At 40.0% G+C, this 20,547-nt stretch overlaps 1 protein-coding gene across 4 annotated transcripts in view; it reads left to right on the top strand.

Annotated features, from left to right (window-relative positions):
- The window catches only part of babo (TGF-beta receptor type-1 babo), a 48,538-nt gene extending 39,405 nt beyond the window's left edge, over positions 1-9,133 (top strand). For 3 of the 4 annotated variants that reach the window (XM_028313678.1, XM_028313679.1, XM_028313677.1), the window contains exons 7-8: positions 937-1,109; positions 5,807-5,944. In XM_028313678.1, the coding sequence (XP_028169479.1) occupies positions 937-1,109; positions 5,807-5,923 (290 nt within the window). In that variant the 3' untranslated portion in view covers positions 5,924-5,944. Of the gene's footprint in view, positions 1-936; positions 1,110-5,806; positions 5,945-6,264; positions 6,499-8,742 lie in introns of those variants that run through there. The other variant, XM_028313680.1, reaches the window with a different exon arrangement.
- The last annotated feature ends 11,414 nt before the right edge of the window (positions 9,134-20,547 follow it).

Here is a 20,547-nt window from a genome sequence, read left to right as displayed (position 1 = left end):
GTGTAGACTAATTAAATTAGCACTTACAAATCGTCAAATGATCTTAAGGAGCCTATACATACATGTCTCATTTTTTTTTGCCCTACCGGCGCTTCGAGACAAACATTTGGCAAGTGCTGAGAAGAAGCGCCGCAACAAACTCAGTCACCAGTTAAAAAATATAGGCCACGATGTCACTAGTCAATCTATAAAATCAAAAATATTTTATTCAGTTTTATTTAACCAGAATTTTGGACTTATGAACGTCAAAAATAATAAAAAGAAAGGTAGCCCTTTAAGGGGTTCTCTAGTAACTCGCTGAAACAATGAGCTTCTTCTAATGAAGGCGAGCTCGGCTCGTATTTTAGATATTACACCAAAGTAGTTCCTAGATTAGTTCAGGCACGCTTTATGTAATAGAGAAAATAGTTTTCTATATAGTATGCGGCAACGCTTCCAAATGCCTTTAAAACTTTCAAAGTTGTTTGCTTGTCGCCTGAATACAATCGCATATTGATAAGACTAAACAAAGTTGTACTTTTAAAGAGCGTTTTAAGTTTAATTCTCCGCGCACGCTTTAAAATGGCGCTGAGTTCGAAACTCAGTGTCGCATTAGGAATTCACACACACAAAGTAATCAAAATATGTGCTCATTATCCACTGCGGTATCAGTACTCAACGTTCGAATAATTTTTAGTACTACACAAGCAATGTAAACTGTTTACATTATGACGTCGCTGCTGTCATCATTGCTGTCACGAGCAATGTGTTCTGTTTTTGGGCATATTGTTGTGACACCGGCCCCGCCCCTTTGTCACATCTCCCTTTAGTTTCTGTGATCTGTGGCCTAACCTAACCATAAATGCATAATTTCGTATAATGACGGTCTTATCAATGTGCGATGTGTAAATTGAACCAAATGAATCTTGTTCTCTCTGAACCTCCACCGTCCTGCAGGTAAGCCGGCCATCGCGCACCGCGACCTGAAGTCCAAGAACATCCTGGTGAAGAGCAACCTGACCTGCGTGATCGGGGACCTGGGGCTGGCCGTCCGCCACCACGTGGCCAGCGACTCGGTGGACGTGCCCTCCACCAACCGCGTGGGCACCAAGCGGTACATGGCCCCCGAGGTGAGTCCCGCGCCCTGTAAAGCCTGGTCCGTGAGCACGTAGAATTTTGTCCAATGACCCCAAGCTACCCATCCTTATCGCTCGCGCGTAATTATACGTGCTCAGGCTCACGGACCAGGCTTTAGCCTAATTCACGTATTTTGACAGTCAAGATCTCGCTGACGTTTAGAAGTCGTCCCATTGAAAAACAGTTCTAAACCCGTATTCACATGGGTCATTTCGATATAACGATTACTCGATAGGATCGCAACTCAGCGATTTGTTGTCATTGAAGTTTTGTTACGTGAATAGGCTACTGGATATAAACCTGGTGATGGCCCGATGGGGTCATCACGCCCTCCGACCGTAAGAGTGCAGGGATGACGTATTAGAGCATTGGCACTCAAAGCGACGGCTACCCAATGCCATTTTCGACCAAACATTGAATGAACGCAAAAAGAGTAAACTTTTCAGCGAAGTGCAAACGCTTTTATCGCGGTTCTGGTAATTTAAGGGACATGTTTGATATCCAGTGCTTTAACATTTTCTATTTCGTAATGTTTTCACAGCCACGAAGCACTTTAGAAGTTTAGACCGTAATAAACCCACTCATTATTCAAGCTTGACATTGGCAAACCATGTTCGGTATAACCTCTCTGAATATTATATGCCTGCGAGCCTCCCGAATTAATATTGCTTCTTTTGTCCTTCCCAAACAATACCGAAGTTGGTGGACTTGAAGGATTTCTAAAACAAATACCTGGGGGTCACCTTGTTACATAAATTAACAATAGATTGAATACGTTTCCAGTCTCTGAAGTTACGAGACGGCGGAATATTCTTGAGATGATTCCCATGTTTCTGAATATCAGTACAAGTTGTGCTTGGAATCAGAAATAATCAATTTTTTCTCACTGAATACATTTTCGTCTCTACAATATTTATCAAAGGTTTAGCCATTGTCTGCGATGCGCTCGTGTGGGTTTGCTTCTTATAGAGCAGTGTTTTTCAACCTTTTTCATGACATGACCCCCCTAGTATGAAAAAATATTTGGCGATCCCCGACCGTTCGCTTTTTTTTTTCAAGCATTAAAATGTTACAAGGATGTTGTAGGGACAGAATACTTCAATCCATATCCATACAACATATTTTATGCATTTGCATAATTAGATTACGGATAAATCTATCTTTATAACTTTATGCGACCCCCCTGTAGAGGCTTTGCGGGTCACAAAGGGGGTCGCGACCCACAGGTTGAAAAACACTGCTATAGAGAAAGGATATCGGGTATCGCTTGGCAACTGGCTTGCTGCCGGGAGGGCCGGGACGAATGTAGGGCATTATCCTGGTAACGACCCCGCTGCCAAGTGACAGGAGGCATTATATTTGAGAGGAAATTTCCCTAATCGGCTTACTAGTTTTAGTTACTACCCGTTATTTATATTTTCCAACGGATAGTTTTCCTCACAGCGGAGGAGCGAAGCTTGTAAATAAAATATCTCCGATAAAATGTTGCTCAATTTCTGTCAGCAGGACTCCGCGCTACGTTAGATAAGACGTTATTAGAATTCCGCACCTCTAATGGAGAAATTGAACCTTTATAACAATATTATAGGATCGTTTCGTTCTCTGTCAACACTCACAAGGGCCTATGGGGCATTTGCTGTTGACTAAACGTTCCGAAAATAGTTTATTGATGTAAAATCTCTTGTACTCAGAAATAAGGCACTATATCTAAGCAATGATGGTAAAGAAGAGTGGTAGTACAAATATTTAAGAAAATGACTGACGTAAAGAACCCTCATCGCGTGAATCCGACTCGCACTTGACCGGTTTTTCAAATGGCAACCAAATCTCTTAACGATGTTTATTTCTGCCATATCGAGGGATGTAGGTATTATGGAAAACTCTAAAGTTATATTGCTTTTTCATGAATTCCGATAAACCGTATCGGTAAAATACCATTAGAAAATTCTGTTTGTATCCATGAGGCTTTTCTTGCAAGCTCTTTCTAATATTAGAACAACGGAACGGAAATCTGGGCTGGGTGAACCAATCGAGCAGATTGTGATGAGGATATTCTCACAATAGATGTCTTACGGCGACCCCTAATTTAGATTGTAGGCTATCTGCCCTAAATACTCTAGCCCAAGACTAAAGCCCGGTTCCCACCAAGTCGAAGCGGTGCGACTAATATGTATTTTATTTATTTATTTGAACAAACACTATTTATTATTATTTATTTGGCTATTTCCACCAAAGCGGTACGGAGAAGAACGGACGGTGCGTAGCTCTCACTGAGAACCCTATTGCTATCTATGAAACACCGCACCGTTCCGCACATCTCCGCTCTTCTCCGCACAGCACTGCGCCGCGCCGCTGTCAAATTCTATCCCAACTAATATTATAAATGCGAAAGTAACTCTGTCTGTCTGTCTGTCTGTCTGTCTGTCTGTTACGCTTTCCCGCTTAAACCTCGCACGCAACCGATATTGATGAAATTTGGCATAGAGATAGTTTGAGTCCCGGGAAAGAACATAGGATAGTTTTTATCCCGGTTTTTGAAACAGGGACGCGCGCGATAAAGTTTTTCTGTGACAGGCAAAATTCCACGCGGGCGAAGCCGCGGGCGGAAAGCTAGTAGAAAATAAAGTGGAAGCGGGGCGGAGTGGAGATGTGCAAATAATGGAATCTGATTGGTTAATCAACTATCACTCCTCCGCTTCGCACTCCGCCTTGGTGGAAGCCGGGCCTGTCTTTTAACTTATCTTGCCTAAACCGGGCCTAAGTCTTAACTTATCTTGCCTACTACTTACGTAATAAAAGTACCTATTTATCTCGGAATATAGAGATTATTTATTTAGGGAGCTCTTGTATAGATCGTTTCATCGACGAAGACGCGCCCCACCATTCTTCCGCTCATGTTTGAGTGTTATCGGTACACGCTAAATCATCCATGAGTGCACACGCACTTTACAATAATGACGCTCGGATTGCTCGGATCAAACTCTCCGCACCCCGCGCTTCCCTTGACCAAAAATTGGTGGGGCGCGTTTTCGTGGATGAAACGATCTATATTGAATTTTGATTAAATTATAATGTAATATGAAGGCGCAGAGGCAGTTTTCTATTCTCGGCATTGGCTCACCTAATTGGAAAACATGACTAAGTTATTTATGAATAGCTTTATTATAAACGCCTACATGCAGAAAGTACACTTTTATTTTGCTTACTTGTAACGGCCTACACGAGAGCGTCTCTAGACAATTTAATGTCACCTGTCCCACTTAGGTAGGTTGTAAGGGCCCCCTTAACTGGGGGCTGGGTTCGAAATTATCAAGATAATTACGCTTCGTGATAATTATCTTGATAATAACAGATGGATAATTATCACTTGATAACAATAAAAAAATGCGCTCGCAAAAGTGAACTGTATTCGAAGTTTTCAAACGCTTTTATAACTATCTATGTTAAATAACGTCCACCACAGTCACACGAGTTTGAAAACTTCGAATACAGTTCACTTTTACGAGCGCATTTTTTGTTATTATCAACAGATAATTATCCATCTGTTATTATCAAGATAATTATCGTGATAATTGTCATTGATAATTTTCCTTTCGAATCCTGCCTGGGGGACTTATTCAATCATGTATCTGGGCTCCGATGCCGTGTCCCTCGGAGTCTAGACTCGTCTAGCGACTCTAGTGTCAAGAGCGCGGAACTAGCTATTTGTTATTGTAATGAGCCTTTGAATTTCAGATGGCGCCCGGCCTCGCTGTCAATATGTATTCCGTTTCCAAGGTGTTTCTATTCGCATAAATATTTTCGTAGCTTTTTGTTCTGGAACGGAAAACTAGGGGGTAAAAGCTAATCGTTAGGCAAATTTAAATATTTAAATCAAAGAAATCACAAGCTTTTCTCTGTTATAAAAGCGTTCTGGTATGTCTCTCGTATTCGTGCTCGATAAAATATCTATATAGAAGTATAGGACACTGACACGCTCCCTTGTAGAATGTTTGTACACACACGCGAAATGAAAGAATATTAGGAACGGAAAGAGGTGCAGTGAGCTGTGAGGTCCAATTTTACGTTCGTTTACACTTTTCATTAGCTCAAGTGACTTCGTGGAAAAAACAAACAAAACCATAAAGGATCCGATCGTTCGTTCCGTACTCTTGAACGTTTCCCGGGTCGGGACTGTTCCCGGAAACGAACCCGGATCTTATACGTCTGTGATTGTATCACAAATAGTTCGCACAGTGATTTTTGTATGCCGCAATTTTGGGCATTATACAGGATGTGTCAATCGGAAAGTGCTTGTATAGTACAATTTTATTGGGTAGTGAACAACACCAATTGAGGTATTTTCATGAGCAGTCAAAACTTGATTCGCCCATTCATTTTAAAACCATAACAATCTGTGACATCAATTGAATGCAGGTTTAGATTTGAAATTAAGTTTCTTTAGTTCGGAATTAGACACGCGGCAGTTCGACCCGTACAAGCGGTCGGACGTGTACTCGTTGAGCAACTGCTCAAGTTGCCCCATTGTTATCCTTGTTCTGATGATGACGTGACTGGTCCCAGGTGTTGGACGAGTCGATGGACACGCGGCAGTTCGACCCGTACAAGCGGTCGGACGTGTACTCGTTCAGCAACTGCTCAAGTTGCCCCATTGTTATCCTTGTTCTGATGTTGCCGTGACTGGCCTCAGGTGCTGGACGAGTCGATGGACACGCGGCAGTTCGACCCGTACAAGCGGTCGGACGTGTACTCGTTCAACAACTGCTCAAGTAGCCCCATTGTTATCCTTGTTCTGATGATGACGTGACTGGCCTCAGGTGCTGGACGAGTCGATGGACACGCGGCAGTTCGACCCGTACAAGCGGTCGGACGTGTACCCGTTCAACAACTGCTCAAGTTGCCCCATTGTTTTCCTTGTTCTGATGTTGACGTGGCTGGTCCCAGGTGCTGGACGAGTCGATGGACACGCGGCAGTTCGACCCGTACAAGCGGTCGGACATAGCCCCATTGTTATCCTTGTTCTGCTGATGACGTGACTGGTCCCAGGTGCTGGACGAGTCGATGGACACGCGGCAGTTCGACCCGTACAAGCGGTCGGACATAGCCCCATTGTTATCCTTGTTCTGATGATGACGTGACTGGTCCCAGGTGCTGGACGAGTCGATGGACACGCGGCAGTTCGACCCGTACAAGCGGTCGGACGTGTACTCGTTCGGGCTGGTGCTGTGGGAGATGGCGCGCCGCTGCGGCGGGCTGCCCGACGAGTACCAGCCGCCGTACTACGACTGCGTGCCGCCCGACCCGTCGCTGGACGACATGCGGCGCGTCGTGTGCACCGAGCAGCGCCGGCCCGTCGTGCCCAACCGCTGGCACTCGGATCCGGTAAGTGCTAACCATAAAGTTTTCATACCTAGTGGCGACCACGAACCGGAAGACGTAGCGTAGGCAGGCCTCCCACTAGGTCGACCGACGATCTGGTGAAGGTCGCGGGAGGACCGGTCTTTGTGGAAATCCTTGGGGCAGGCCTTTGTCCAGCAGTGGACGTCTTTTGGCTGAAACGAACGAACGGATCTCCTCATTTCCGTGCGATGTGGAAGTCATTGGGCCTATGTTCAGAAGTGGCATCCTGTGGCTGAAATGATGATAATGATAGCACTTATTGGCACGCTAAAAAATTGAGCTCTTAAGATTTTAAGTTAATGAAATCGTGGATGTTTACGAGAAATAGTGCTTTAGAAACGTGGCGACTGACTGGTTCAGTGATTGATTTATTGTACAAAACAGTGAAATAATCCTGCTTGGATTCTTGTTCTAGTTTAAGGTCACAACCCTGGTTAGCCTTAAAGTTGGGGTGTAAATGAGCGACATACCGCAGCACGTTACTATGCAGTGCCGCTCGCTGTATTATTATTGCCAAACCATTAAGTACCTTCTGAGTTTGGACGCGGAAGGATCTTATTATTTTTTGGGACGATCAGGTTGATTCAAGCCTATTCAATCAAATGAACATAATCGCGCTGATGAGAAAAACAACTTTGTACTCTCATAATAAACAGATATATCATTTACGGTAAACAATAATATCCAAGTAGGCTAGCCTAGAACTTGTGAAAACATCACTTCGCGATATATCGGACTAGCTTTCCGCCCGCGGCTTCGCCCGCGTGGAATTTTGTCTGTCACAGAAAAACTTTATCGCGCGCGTCCCTGTTTCAAAACCCGGGATAAAAACTATCCTATGTTCTTTCCCGGGACTCAAACTATCTCTATGCCAAATTTCATCATAATCGGTTGCGAGGTTTAAGCGGGAAAGCGTAACAGACAGACAGACAGACAGACAGAGTTACTTTCGCATTTATAAATTAGTTGGGATTAGTTGGGATGAGAATCGTACAATATTCATGATGGGATTTTTACATTAAATGTATTGGTTTGCATGTTTTCTTCTAATATGCAGGTTTCATTTTGGAATTTATCATCGTCTCAAATGTAATTTTTAACAACTACTAGTTAATACACAACTTTGCATTGTTTTTAACTTTCATGTTTTTTTTTCGGGCTATATGGACAAAGTACTATCGAAAGCCAAGAATGGTCAGCAAAGTTATAGAAACTGCTGTCGCTTAACTAATAGCTTTGCTTATTGTTTGTTCCCGAAATAGAGTATTTCGGGAACAAACAATAAGTTCTGTTACGGAGTCTTGCGACATCTGGCGGGACAATTGTGCGCGCTCTCCGACACAATTTGAAGGTTCTCTCACATAACGTTCGTTCTTTTGTGGATCGATAGATAGATCGCTTAACCAAGTTATTTTTGATTAATGTTATGTAGGTATTTAACAGTCTTTTTCGACACCGATTCGATATCGAATTGACTAGAGGCAAATACAGGATTTAGCCTACCGACATCCACGGGGAGAGTGGGAATGATCCTGTACACTTTACGGGAACCACACGACTTGTTCTTATGTTTGAAGAAGTCTCTCCTATTAACAACCGTATCAAATAATGTCTACTAGATTATGTTTGAATACACTAGAATTCCAAGTTAAATGGCTAAAAAATATTTAATTACCAACTGCTTTTATACATTATATGAATTCTTTAATAGTAAACAAACACTTTTAAGATAAGTATCTCATAATGTAAGTTGCTAGACCTAAGTTTAAACTAGTCCTCTCTCACCACTAATATTGCAATACCCATTAACGGTCATTAAGTTATAAGCTCATTGTTTAGATTAAGACCCAAATGTAAACACTTACCCCCTTACTAATAAAAAGTTACACAGTTGTTGAACACTGTTATAAAATTACATTTCCATACTAAACGTCACTTTAAAACACAGTTCAACTAGTGTGTAAGTTTTATTAGTAAGGGGGTTAATCTATATAAATAAATATGAATTGATGTTCGTTAGTCTGATTAAAACTCGAGAACGGCTGTACCGATTGAGCTGATTTTGGTGTTAAAATGTTTGTAGTAGTCCAGGGTAGGTCTAAACGGTGACCAAATAAGGAAAGATTTGTTTATTTATTGCCTTTAAGGCGGAACAGAGTTCGCCGGGTCAGCTAGTATGCAATAAAAAAATTGAATTTGAATTAAACCATTCGCCGACCATTTCAGATCCTCCTGGCGATTTCGAAGGTTATGAAGGAGTGCTGGTACCAGAACCCGGCGGCGCGGCTGACGGCGCTGCGCATCAAGAAGACGATCGCCAACGTCGGCACGCCGGACTACATCAAGCTGTAGGGTATGTCGATAATAAAGGCCCATCGAGCAGCGGCACCGTCCTATTGGTTTAAGTATTTAACTTGCTACAATCCAAAAAAACAGATTTAAGCACTAGTTTATAAGACATGTTAATAAAATATACAGTTTTTCGTCTAATCATCGAGTGAGATTATACAGAAACAAGCGAACGATACAAGTTGTCTTTTAAGCGATTATCACACTGCACCGCGCTCCGCCGCGGTACGCGTGAAGTCTGATTTAATCATTGTATGCAAGTACCTCAGTTTGTATAGAAAACGCGCGGCACAACACACTGACAACGCGTCTGCGCGCGGGATTCTTTGTATGTAGCCACGCGGACCGCGGCGGAGCGCGGTGCAGTGTGATAATCGTCTTAGGTTATACCGGCGACAATATAACGGTGCCGCTTTGCTCAACCTCGGCTTAATCGCTAGTGCTGTCCCGACTGTCGACGGTATGCTCGAGTGGAAGGGTTCGACCGAGTTGCGGCTTCATAGATGTGCCTTTGTAAGTCTCGAATCGAGATGAAACGAAAGAAGATGAAAAATCGGCGTTCGACACTCTCGAACGCCGATCTTTTGTCACCGGCATCAAATAATGTAGATTAAAGTTAAGAAACCTCATAACGACGTCGCCAAATTTTAAATTATAAACCAATCCTCTTAAATTCACCTAAATGTGATTTGTTTTGATATACGAAATGTTGTAAATCAACTGTCTTCGTTAATCGATAGTTTTGATTAAAATACGTAAGGTTTTCAATATATTCTGGAAATTAGTTGTTGGGACGTTTGCAAGTGACGTTTAAAAGTGATTGAATTGATTTTTATTGTAATGGGATACCGCCATATTGGAGTCGACGAGTGTGTAATACCCTCGATCATGAACGCGGTCGGTACAACACTACTGATGAGTGACGTCACTCCTCCAGCTCGACACGTGTGCAGCTCTGAACCGTGGCTTTATGAAAAGAGTTTGTAAAATCAAGTAGAGATCATGTGTAAAAGAATCGTGATTATTTTAATATCTGAACCTTTAAAATATTTTATAGTGACACATATCGTCCGGACATAAATTTATGAACCGCATACATCGAGTTGGAGGAGATACCGTCACTAATGTAACTTTTGACTTTACAACTATTCCTTTAGACCGCGCAAGTGGTCGAACTTTGATGTACAAAATTCTGCGTAAACGTCGAAAGTTACAATCTTGCAAAGATTACTTTACAAGATAGCGAAAGATGCGCTATGATGTGAAATAAGCTTTGTTTACTCTTAAAAGAAGCAGTTTCTGGGCCCATCATGATATTACGTTTAACTTCTAACCGTAAATTTTACGTACTGTATAATATTTTCACATTTTACATATAACCCCGAATTCCCTCATGATAAAATCGACGATGCATCGTCTTACCCTTAGCCTAGGATCGAGTCATTATAAAAGTAGTGGAGTGGTATGATGATGGGTCCAGGGACTAGTCTGATTCCAAATTGGTAGCACGTCCTAACCCCACCCTACCTCTTAGGCTTAACTCGAGATATCGAAGGAGCATTTGCCGCGGCCCGCGGTGTCGTAGCGCGACGTTTGTACTGTACGTGAGAACATTGGACTATGCGATATGGTGACAATGTGTAACAACAATGTATATTATGCCATGTACGGCAAGTTGCTTGGACTTGGCTAATATTACAGCGGTTGGTCTCCGAATTTCATTTAAAAAAAGATATTTTAACCCTTGAAAAATAATGAAAATAATATCACTCTTACTCTTTTTAAGTTGTTATTTATTTATAATGTTTTAAATACTTAAATCGAAGAAATACTTTTCTTTTCTTCTTTCTTTCTCTTGCTGAAAATTTTAAATTATCCACCATGAATTCTATTAGATTATTATCTAAACATTTCACGATAACATTTTGATCGCGTCTGTTCTTGAAGCAAGACACTCCAAAAGCACAGTGTCTCATGTACAGTACGAATGTGGTCAGTAGTGATATTTTCACGTTACCAAGTACGTAGTTGTAGCTTTGTTAGAGTCGCGATTATGTCGAGCATAATATAAATAAAGACCGAGACACATTTATTTTTGTAAACTATTGTTTTTCTGTGATATGTTAAGTCGCAGCGATCTGTTTGGTTGCGAATTCGGCAAGTTATTTTAAGTTACTCTGGTATACTTTAAGCTTGTTCTTGGTGCGGATTCTGGTGTTAGTCCCCTGAAGCGATGCGAATTTATTAGCGGCACTGGCTGAATGAGGTTTAGGTTTGACACTAGACAGTAAAAAGAATAACGTACTTAGCCAATTTGTGCTCGCTAGAGCTGGCCTCGGTCGTCTCTGGTTGGTAAATCGAAAGATCTATCCTGAAACAATTGAATGAAACTATTCTCAGGATAGGCTTAGCTTCAGCGAAATCCTTCCTTATGTAAACTTAAGTGGCTAGGAGCAAAATGTTTGCTCATGTAATACTTCCCATTTGATATCTAAGGACTACTCAAGACTCCGCACCGCTGTCCCATCAAGTTGTGTCCGTGTCCACACTGTGTTACACCAAATCTATTGCTGTGTTATGCGTACTCGTTTTAGGAACATGCAGTGAATCGAAAGTGAGTTATTAAGAGAAAAAAATATAAAATTTTAAGTCTGTTCAAATTCGGAGTTAGATTATAATGTTTTCACACGCATCTTCGTAAGACGAGGGTTCCTGTACCTATTGAATTTTATTGTTAATTAATGATAAATTAATTATGTACGTAAGATGCTTTTGTAAGTTTATTTTCTAATGTATTCTATCACACACACGTGCGGTTGTCAGAGGGACGGATTGCAGACAAATTAGTCCACGAATAAAATATTTTTAATGTTGCTTGTGGCAATAATACCATGATGTCCTATAAGTGTTTTGGTATTGTACGCACTAAAGACTTGCGTTCCTATATCTAATACCTATAGTCTTAAGGCCAGCAGGTTTTTGGGAGCACTCCCTAAAGATCCGCCTTCTGCCCACCGCGCGTGCCACTAGCGTTAGTGAAGATATAAATATTTGATCTAGTGTACAGCACACATATTTTCGTACTGTTCCTCTCGGAACCCTTCATAGGTTTTTTAAATTTGTACATACAGAGGTCCTTCCTCACATACGACTTAAATTTTTGCAAGTAAGTCTTTGATAAGCGAGTAGATTTCGTACGTTTGTGTAATGTTTTGTATTTCTAGGATTTACTTTTTATTTATTGGTATAGTTAAGGTGGTAGGCGCCGGCCTCGGCTAGTCCGTTACTGTGAGCGGCTTCGCGGAGCGACGGAATATGAGAACTGTTGGTTTCAATGTGTACTGTATTTGTGGAGCTAGTGTGCTCAGTACAAATAAGAACTGTGTGGTTTATAAAAATATATATTTATTGAATGCGCATTCGCCACTTTACACAGCACACATTGGCTCAGCAGCGAGCGAAGACAAAGCCTTTGCAGTCTAGTATATGTTATGACATATGTCACCGTAAAATTGTGAATTCCGTTAGATTATAATTTGACGTAGTTAGATTACAATCTAACCTAACCTAACCCACTGTTAGTTTACAATCTAACGCGTTATATTATAAACTGACAGAGTTCACAATTTTACGGTGACATATACATCGTTAGATATGTGGAACCTCTTGAGGGTTCAACAGCTGTTCAAATATAGCGAAGTTTCTTTTTAATTTGAACGGCTAGATCAAGTCAGGACCTGTTTGAAAACGTTTGTGTAGCAAAATAAACAGTCCCTAGTTTCGTGTACACTAACAGCCTGTATACAACGCAGTTACTGATAAGTAATTGTTAAAATATAAATGGATTAGAGTGTAAAATGTAAATAATCAAATTTTTATAAGAGAAAATAATTAAAACCGATCAAACAAATTGGTTTACCACGTTATCCAAATAATATACCTGTGAACATCGAGATCAGTGAGAATTTATAAATCTTCCAATAGGTTCGTGATGAATATTAGAGATATACAAATCAGCCACGTTCTCCGTTCCCGCCCGGTCTCTACTCTACGTTCGCTCGATTCTTTGTGGCGTTACTATTGCGGTTTTGTTTACGATCAGCGCCATCTCGTATAAGCTATAAACGCTGTGTGTATCGCGCACAATAGATTTTATGAATAGCTTGCAAACGCGATAGTAATGTTACTAATCTGAGTTTCCATTATGCTTTAATATCTACTCCCATGACGACTGCGTTTTGGGAATTTATTCTGAATTAAAAAGTAATCTCTCCTGTCATTAAGTACTTTAGTTAATTATTGACTTAATGTCCTTATTTAATCTGAATTTCGATAACAGAATTACATCAATATTACTGCCCTCTTTCAATGTATAATATGGAGTAAGATGCATTATTTCCACCATTTGTTCATTACTGTGCTCCGCTCTTGGTCGCTTGGGAGTCGATATTGAGATCGTGAGAGTGATTCTTGCGGTATACATATTTTGAGTTTAAAACATAGATTAGCCTAACCCCCATAGACTACAGTCACTGCCTTAAATCTTCTCATAGTACAGTGCTCGCCAGTAGACATCGGAGCTAATAACAGAGTATTATAGTAACGCCCTCCTGTCAATGTCATATCTGGGACACGTCAGCGTTGTCTAATTATATAAATTTATGTTAACAAACAAAATATGTATAGCGTAAGAATCACCCGATACTTTGACACACTTCGGTTAGTCGTACGCTAGATTAGCAAGTACATTCAGTGACAGTTGACTTCATAGACTGACGTACCGTAACCGCGGAGTCTGCCGCGCCGCCTCACTTGAACTGCAAGCAATATGCTTCCATGTAATACTTCCAATTTTTATGATTCCTCAACGGATATTTAAATCCTGATTCTGTTATTATCGTCTTTTGTAACGTACTTGTAGAAAGTGTCGTTAAGCAGCCGCACCATTTGTAATGGCAAAAAGAACCATTCTTGTGATTTTGCTGTTGCGTTTTAAGAAGGCTCTGCGCCGCAACAGTTGTTTAATTCAGGAATGAACTGAATGTCAATATGTCCGATGTGGCACGAGACATCCTGTCGGATATAGGCGAGGCTCGGCGCAGGCGGCTCCGTTCAGATAGCAATCAAGCAATTTATTACCTCATTAGGCGCTTACGGTATTTAAATTTGTTATTTGAAAGTTTTTGGAGTGTTCGCGTTTAGGCGATTTAAAATTTTATTAAAAATACTTTATTATTACAATTTATTAGAAGCTGTTTTATACGAACGTTAAGGCGGGCGCTTTGACAAAGATGGCGGCCACTAAAATATTTTCGTGATAATGTCACACTTGTGATCTTATCTGGCTATACTTAACTGTATGCCTTAGACGAGGTACAATTATTATTTAAGATATGTAGTAAATGTATCTCGCTACTTACATTTGCTTCCATGGTTCTACCTCACCTCGAATGCGAAAACTGGCTCACGGGCAAGTCGAATATGGCTTTAGTTAGCAATCAAACGACGGAAACACCGGAGTGTACAACGTAATCTTCTTTTACAAGTTCTGTCTTACAATATAAAATGTCTATACAAATTATACATAAAATATACTATTTTTTATTCTATTTGTGCTTTTACGTCATATTACGCTAGTACAGTACACGATCGAGGGTCACATGACGGCGCTGCTGTTTGTATGCCGTTTGACAACGAACCATTGTTAAAGCCTGGTCCGTGAGCACGTAGAATCCAGTCCAATGACCTCAAGCTACCCATCCTTATCGCTCGCGCGTAATTATATTGCTGTCGCGACTGTGCGACGCGCGCCCGCACTGAGTGTGCGAGCGTGACAGCAACATAATTACGTGCGAGCGACAAGGATGGGCAGCTTGGGGTCATTGGACGGGATTCTACGTGCTCACGGACCAGGCTTTAGATGCCTCGACATTTGACCCTCGATCGGCTAGACAACGTTACGTAGATAGTGTGTAATTGGGTTGGGGGTTTTTGTCAAAGTGCCGTGTTACGAACATAGAGCAATAGCATCGTACCTTTCTTTTATTATTACTTAAGTATATTGTTATCGTGTTAATTGGTGGTCAGGCGGATAAAATGGCGCTATGACACGGATATGATTTAAACCAATATATACGTTCGGTTTATGCCGTTAGAGTCCAATATATGTTGTAAAGTTCGTGGCTATAGTTCGCGCGGGCTAGCACCTCGCTGTCGATGTACCTGGCGCATGTCCCGAGGTTTACTGTTGCGTTGTGTCTGGTGCAAACTGGGTTGCGATTAGTCGCACTACATACAGTCAATTCTTAACAGACTTATAGAAAAGAGATTAAACTATTAAACATACCAAATAGTATGGTTATAGCATTCAGTTTCATGGCTAGATAGTTATATTCTATTTATACAACTACTTTGTCAAACGTGTCAATTAATTTTGTTTCCTTTTATTTTTGTTTGTGCACACATTTGGATAAATCTATCGAGAGTCGTATACTACTTTACATGCCGTCGGGAGTGCCGTATTTGTAAAATTTGACTGAACAAATGAATATATTTTTGTATTTACTTTTATGATCTCACAGCTGTTTCAGAAGTTGCTAGACATAAGATTTGTAATGATCAATTAACTGATTAGTTTTAGACGAGTATTAGACTTTCGATAGGTTTACACTCGCAGAAACTTGTTGAAAAATATTTTGAACTGTTTGAGCTATGGCGTGGCGAGTCAAGGTACATCCGACTTTACAAATGAAGAAGCAATAATGTTAAAAACATGTATTTTGAGTAAATTATTCGTTAAACGTAAACATACATAATTTATGTCTAGATTAAGTTAAGGTCTAGATGTTTAGTCAAAGCAGCGACGCGGCGTGCGCGACGCATGCTCATGGCTGACTATTTGCGATGAACATTATTTGAGCAACGCTAAACCAAACTTAAATATTTATCATTCTTCAATGCTTTATAACGTACAAAAATACTAAATGTACATACTTTTATTATTATGAACAATACATTTTTAGCAAATTGTCATTCATGTAGTTGCGTACGCCGACGCAGCACGCGGCCATTGAATATTTACACGGTAACCAATAGATTCATTCATACCCTACCTACCTTCTTATTTATAAAAATGTCCAGACGTTGTGAGCCTCGTTATGATTGCGAAGGGGTGTCAAGTGTTACCAGTGTAACATACGATGACCGCCTGCTGCTTCCGAGGAAACTATTAGACTGGTATGTGAATAATGTACAATTTTATTGTAACTAAACTTTAAATGTAAGGTACTTTTTTATTAGATCACTTCCTTTCACACCACATACAAAAACTTTTCTGGTGGAGTAATAAAAAAAACTTGTAATAATACTGTTCTTGACGAGAAAATCAAGTTTAAAATAAAGTAGGACCTTTTTCAGGACTCTAACAATGAGGGCTTCGATTGAGCTTCCCTTCATTGCAGGTCTGTTCTCGTTGGCAGGTTCATTTGTCGCACCTTCGACTCGCTCTGAATCCGTTCAGAAGTCTTCATTCGCACTATTGATAAGTTTAGTAATAAATTAACGGTAAATGTAGCTTGAGTATCTTTAAGGTAGGCTTTCTTACTTTTTGATATAGAAGACGCCATCTTTTGGTGACTCGGGAAAGTATTACTGAAGGTGGAGATATTTATGCGTAGCTCGCAATATTAACGCGCAATTTCTTTATCTTGGTTTTGCTCCATACCAAAAGCAAATGTTCCATACCCTGTCCCCACTATTCCAAATATTATGTATTTTAATCCATACAAACTTGTTTATGGCAATTTGACCTTGAACAATATTTTAGCAGGGTTGTAACAATGCTCTAAAACGACGTTAATATTTATATCGTGTATGCTAAGTAAATGGTCGCTTCATTTATTGTCCTTTATATTCTTAACCAATCATGTTTCACGCTTAACGACATTGAAGGTTTTCTTCCAAGAATGACTACCATCCTTCCCGCCACATTATAGTATCTCTGTTGAAATGGGTGAGGTCAGAACCGTTTGATCTATTTATATATATCTTTTATATGATACGTGTTAGAGAGCGGAAGGACAGCTTCATGTGCGGGGACACTTCTCTACCTTCAGTAATAACAGCGAATGAGGAGTCGAAAGAAACTACAGATTTAGAGTTAACTTGTGTTTTTTAAACACATATTACACATTAAATGATTACTTGGTCGGACGAGATTAATATTTAGATGTAAGCCACATGGTTGGTGCGATTCAATGTACAAGCGTCGAACTTGGTTTGACTAACGAGCAATACCACGAGGGTACGAGTAATGTTTACGTTAACTGCAATAATGTTACGTTATTTTGACAAAGGCAGCGTCATATCACATGATTGTGTACTAACTTGGTGATTTTTATAATATTGTGTAATTTGGTTTAAGTATATTATATTATTATACAACATTATTTAAACTATCCCATTGCGTAAGTTTTATTATTGTTTATGGAATGGACTCATTGATTAAAATGGTTATGGAGTGGACTCATAATTTAATATAATAAAACATGTGTTTTTATAAAAGTGTGTTTTATTTAATGCATAAAATACATAATAATCGTACATACAACTAAACATGGTTCAAAAGAAATAATGATTTGATATATTTTAACAACATGCTTTATAAAAATCTATCGAAATATATGATTCAGTCCTCAATTTGTCAAACTTACTCAATCACTCCCACATCACCTGCAATATAACCACAGCGTTCATCCAGTGAGCTAACGACTTGTTTCAGTTATCAGGATTTGCTATTGCGCACATTTTAACTGAGGCTGAATATAAAAAGAAAGAAAAATAGTTTACATGGTCTATGTAGGGAAAAAACGAAATACAGTATTAAAATAACAAATAATATAAATAACAATGTATAAAATTGAAAAACGAATGGAAAGAGCACAATTGAAACGCGTTCGTTAGCTTACAGTAAGAACAATTTAACTGTGACAAAAATCCAACATACAAACTTTTCAACAAAACTGAAGTCCTTGTGATGGAATGAAGTGGAAGGAAGACGCTTAATAGCTAACTGAATATGTTGTAAAATTTGGTAATTGTAGTATTTTCCTATTGTGAAATGGTAATTTTACTTTAAATCTAGTAAAAAAATCTGAGATGGCTCAAAAGTGAAACCGCGCAATACACTAGAAACACGCGCGCGGTGATTTACTGTTGTGGTTTGGATGGTATATGGATGTTGTCCATCAGCTGCCACCGGCGACCCCGACGATGGTGCCGTCGCAAGTCGGCGTCGCCGGTGCCGGCTGGTGGACAACGCAGCGGCGGTGGCGTGCACGTGACGACGCCGGCGCCGCCGCCCTGGTGTGCGAGCGGAGAAGCGCGCGCATATAATTCCGTACACTTTCTCCTCCGGCTTGGTCGTCGGTGCCCGCTGATGGAAGACCGAGTGACGTGTTTCCATTGGCGGGAAGCGGCGACGGCACGACCAGGCCGGGTGTTAGAGTGAACGAAAGTATACGCGGCTCGCCCGCTCCTCCGCTCGCCGGCGGCGGCGCTGTCGTGGCGCACCCTCGCCGCAACTAACGACACGTTTTATCCCGGGACAGTATATCCCCGAGGAACACTAGCCCTAAACTAGCCAGCGCAGACGCAGCCGCGGACAAAGGCTAGATTCAACTTATGTAACACGCAGTAATATGCGAGATATACACACACATCAAAGTCTTATCATAATTAATTAAATTAATTGTAGAGATTAACGATATACCGGATATAATTTTTACTGTCAGAAAAATTGTTTATTATAATATAATATCACTAACACGTCTAATAGAAGCCCACTTGCAGGCTATCTAGGATTAAACAAGCTGTCCAAAACATTATACTGAAACTGACTGTGATTATGTAGACGTTGATAAAATATCAAATCTTGAGTTATGATAATCCTAGACTGGGCAAGTAGGCCAAGAGCCGTTTAGGCATAAAGATTCAAATATTGTACTTTCAAAACAAAAAATATCTTTCTACTTTTGGCTGCCTATTAAAGAATGAGGCTATAATTACAAGATTTAAAAAGTGACACACTTAAAATAATCGTAAATGCAGCCCTTTAAAATGTTTGCATATACTTAATATAAGATTCATCAGTTCGTAGACATTTAAAAATATTATGCCATTAAAGATAATAACTAAAATATAAAAAATAGAATAACAGCAAAAAAACCTTAAAGCGTAAAAACAATATTCAATGCAAAATTGTGACGTAGTATAAGTTGATAGCTGTAATTTTGTATAAATAAAAAGTGCAATTTCAATTTCATTGTGATTTATGAGAACAGAAGAACAGCAAGGTTATTCTATTATGACTCGGATATTTGACGAAGAGCACTGCGACAGAAGCCATGTTACATTTGAAATTTCAACTTTTATGAATAGTTTTGTCACAATATTGTCTAGTTTTAAAAGTTTTCAGGAAAAAAGAAATATGTAATGCAAAAAACTAATTGTTGAGCGGTTTGCTTACTCCTTACTTCCTCCGATGTAAACTCTGAAATATATTTGCATTTACCTCTCGAATTTCCCGAAAAAATCTGGAAAATCTTCGAAAGAATCTATTCTAGATAAGCACGCGCTGTTTTAAGTGCATAACTTGAACGAAAACAAACTTTATGAATTGGATTACCGATTAGGCAGGTTTTTACAATAACTGGAAAATTTTATTTACTTCGAAAAGAGTACGAATTCTCATTGATCCGTCAACTATCATGTATGTTAGTTATAATTTTGAACGTTATAAGCTCAGGTTAATAAAGACGGGATAACTAGCAGCAACTGAAAAGAAAACCCATTAGTCACAAGTTTACCATACCGATCTCCGTCAAATAGTCGGTCCCGATAAAAAATAACAACAATAATAAAATTACGAACAGAACATGACTTCTTTTGAAGTCTTTTAGCATATTCAGTCGTATTCACCTTGCTGTCCTACTCCTTCAGTCACCTTCACTTGACTACTTTTCAAAGTCTATATAGTTTCTTTAGAAACACATTCCTTATTGTCAAGTGAGCTTACGATTAACACGTATATTATGATATAATTGAGACATATAATTACATAATATATTACCTAAATATACACCCTTTTAAAGTTAACATTTCAACTTATTTTAAATACCTAATCTACAAATATTAATATAAATGCACATGGCATTGGATGGCGAGGTAGAAATAATGACCTAGCTGCCATTTTTACAAGTTTTATTTAAATCAGGTCCAAACGTGTGGCACTTGCCTCCCAAAGATGATAATATCACTTGGATCACTTCGGCTTGTACTCTCAAACGACCCTCGCCACACTCAAGAACAGCTTTGATCTGTGACTGGACAAAACATTTAAGTTGAATCAATCATAGGTTGAAAAAGTTTAACGAGCTTTATGCATGGCTCCAGAATACAAGTCTACCTCGCCAACCGTTTCTGTAAAATAAAGTTCGATTCTTGGACACACGGAGATCAAAATGCACTACATGGTAACGCAGTGGCGGCGTAGCATAGGTTGGCACCCGGGGCGGCACCCCCCCCCCCCCGTCATAATATAAATTATAGCCTAAGGCACCCCAGAATGGCACCCCCCTGTCATGACATCACGATCGTCCCTGCCATGCAGATGCGTCAGTGAGT

The sequence above is a fragment of the Ostrinia furnacalis genome, unplaced genomic scaffold, assembly GCF_004193835.3.
Source record: "Ostrinia furnacalis isolate ACB-3 unplaced genomic scaffold, ASM419383v2 OfSCF4318, whole genome shotgun sequence".
NCBI classification, from domain to species: Eukaryota; Metazoa; Arthropoda; class Insecta; order Lepidoptera; family Crambidae; genus Ostrinia; species Ostrinia furnacalis.
The sequence above is the reverse complement of the archived record's forward strand: the minus strand, read 5'-3'. Positions and strand labels throughout refer to the sequence as shown.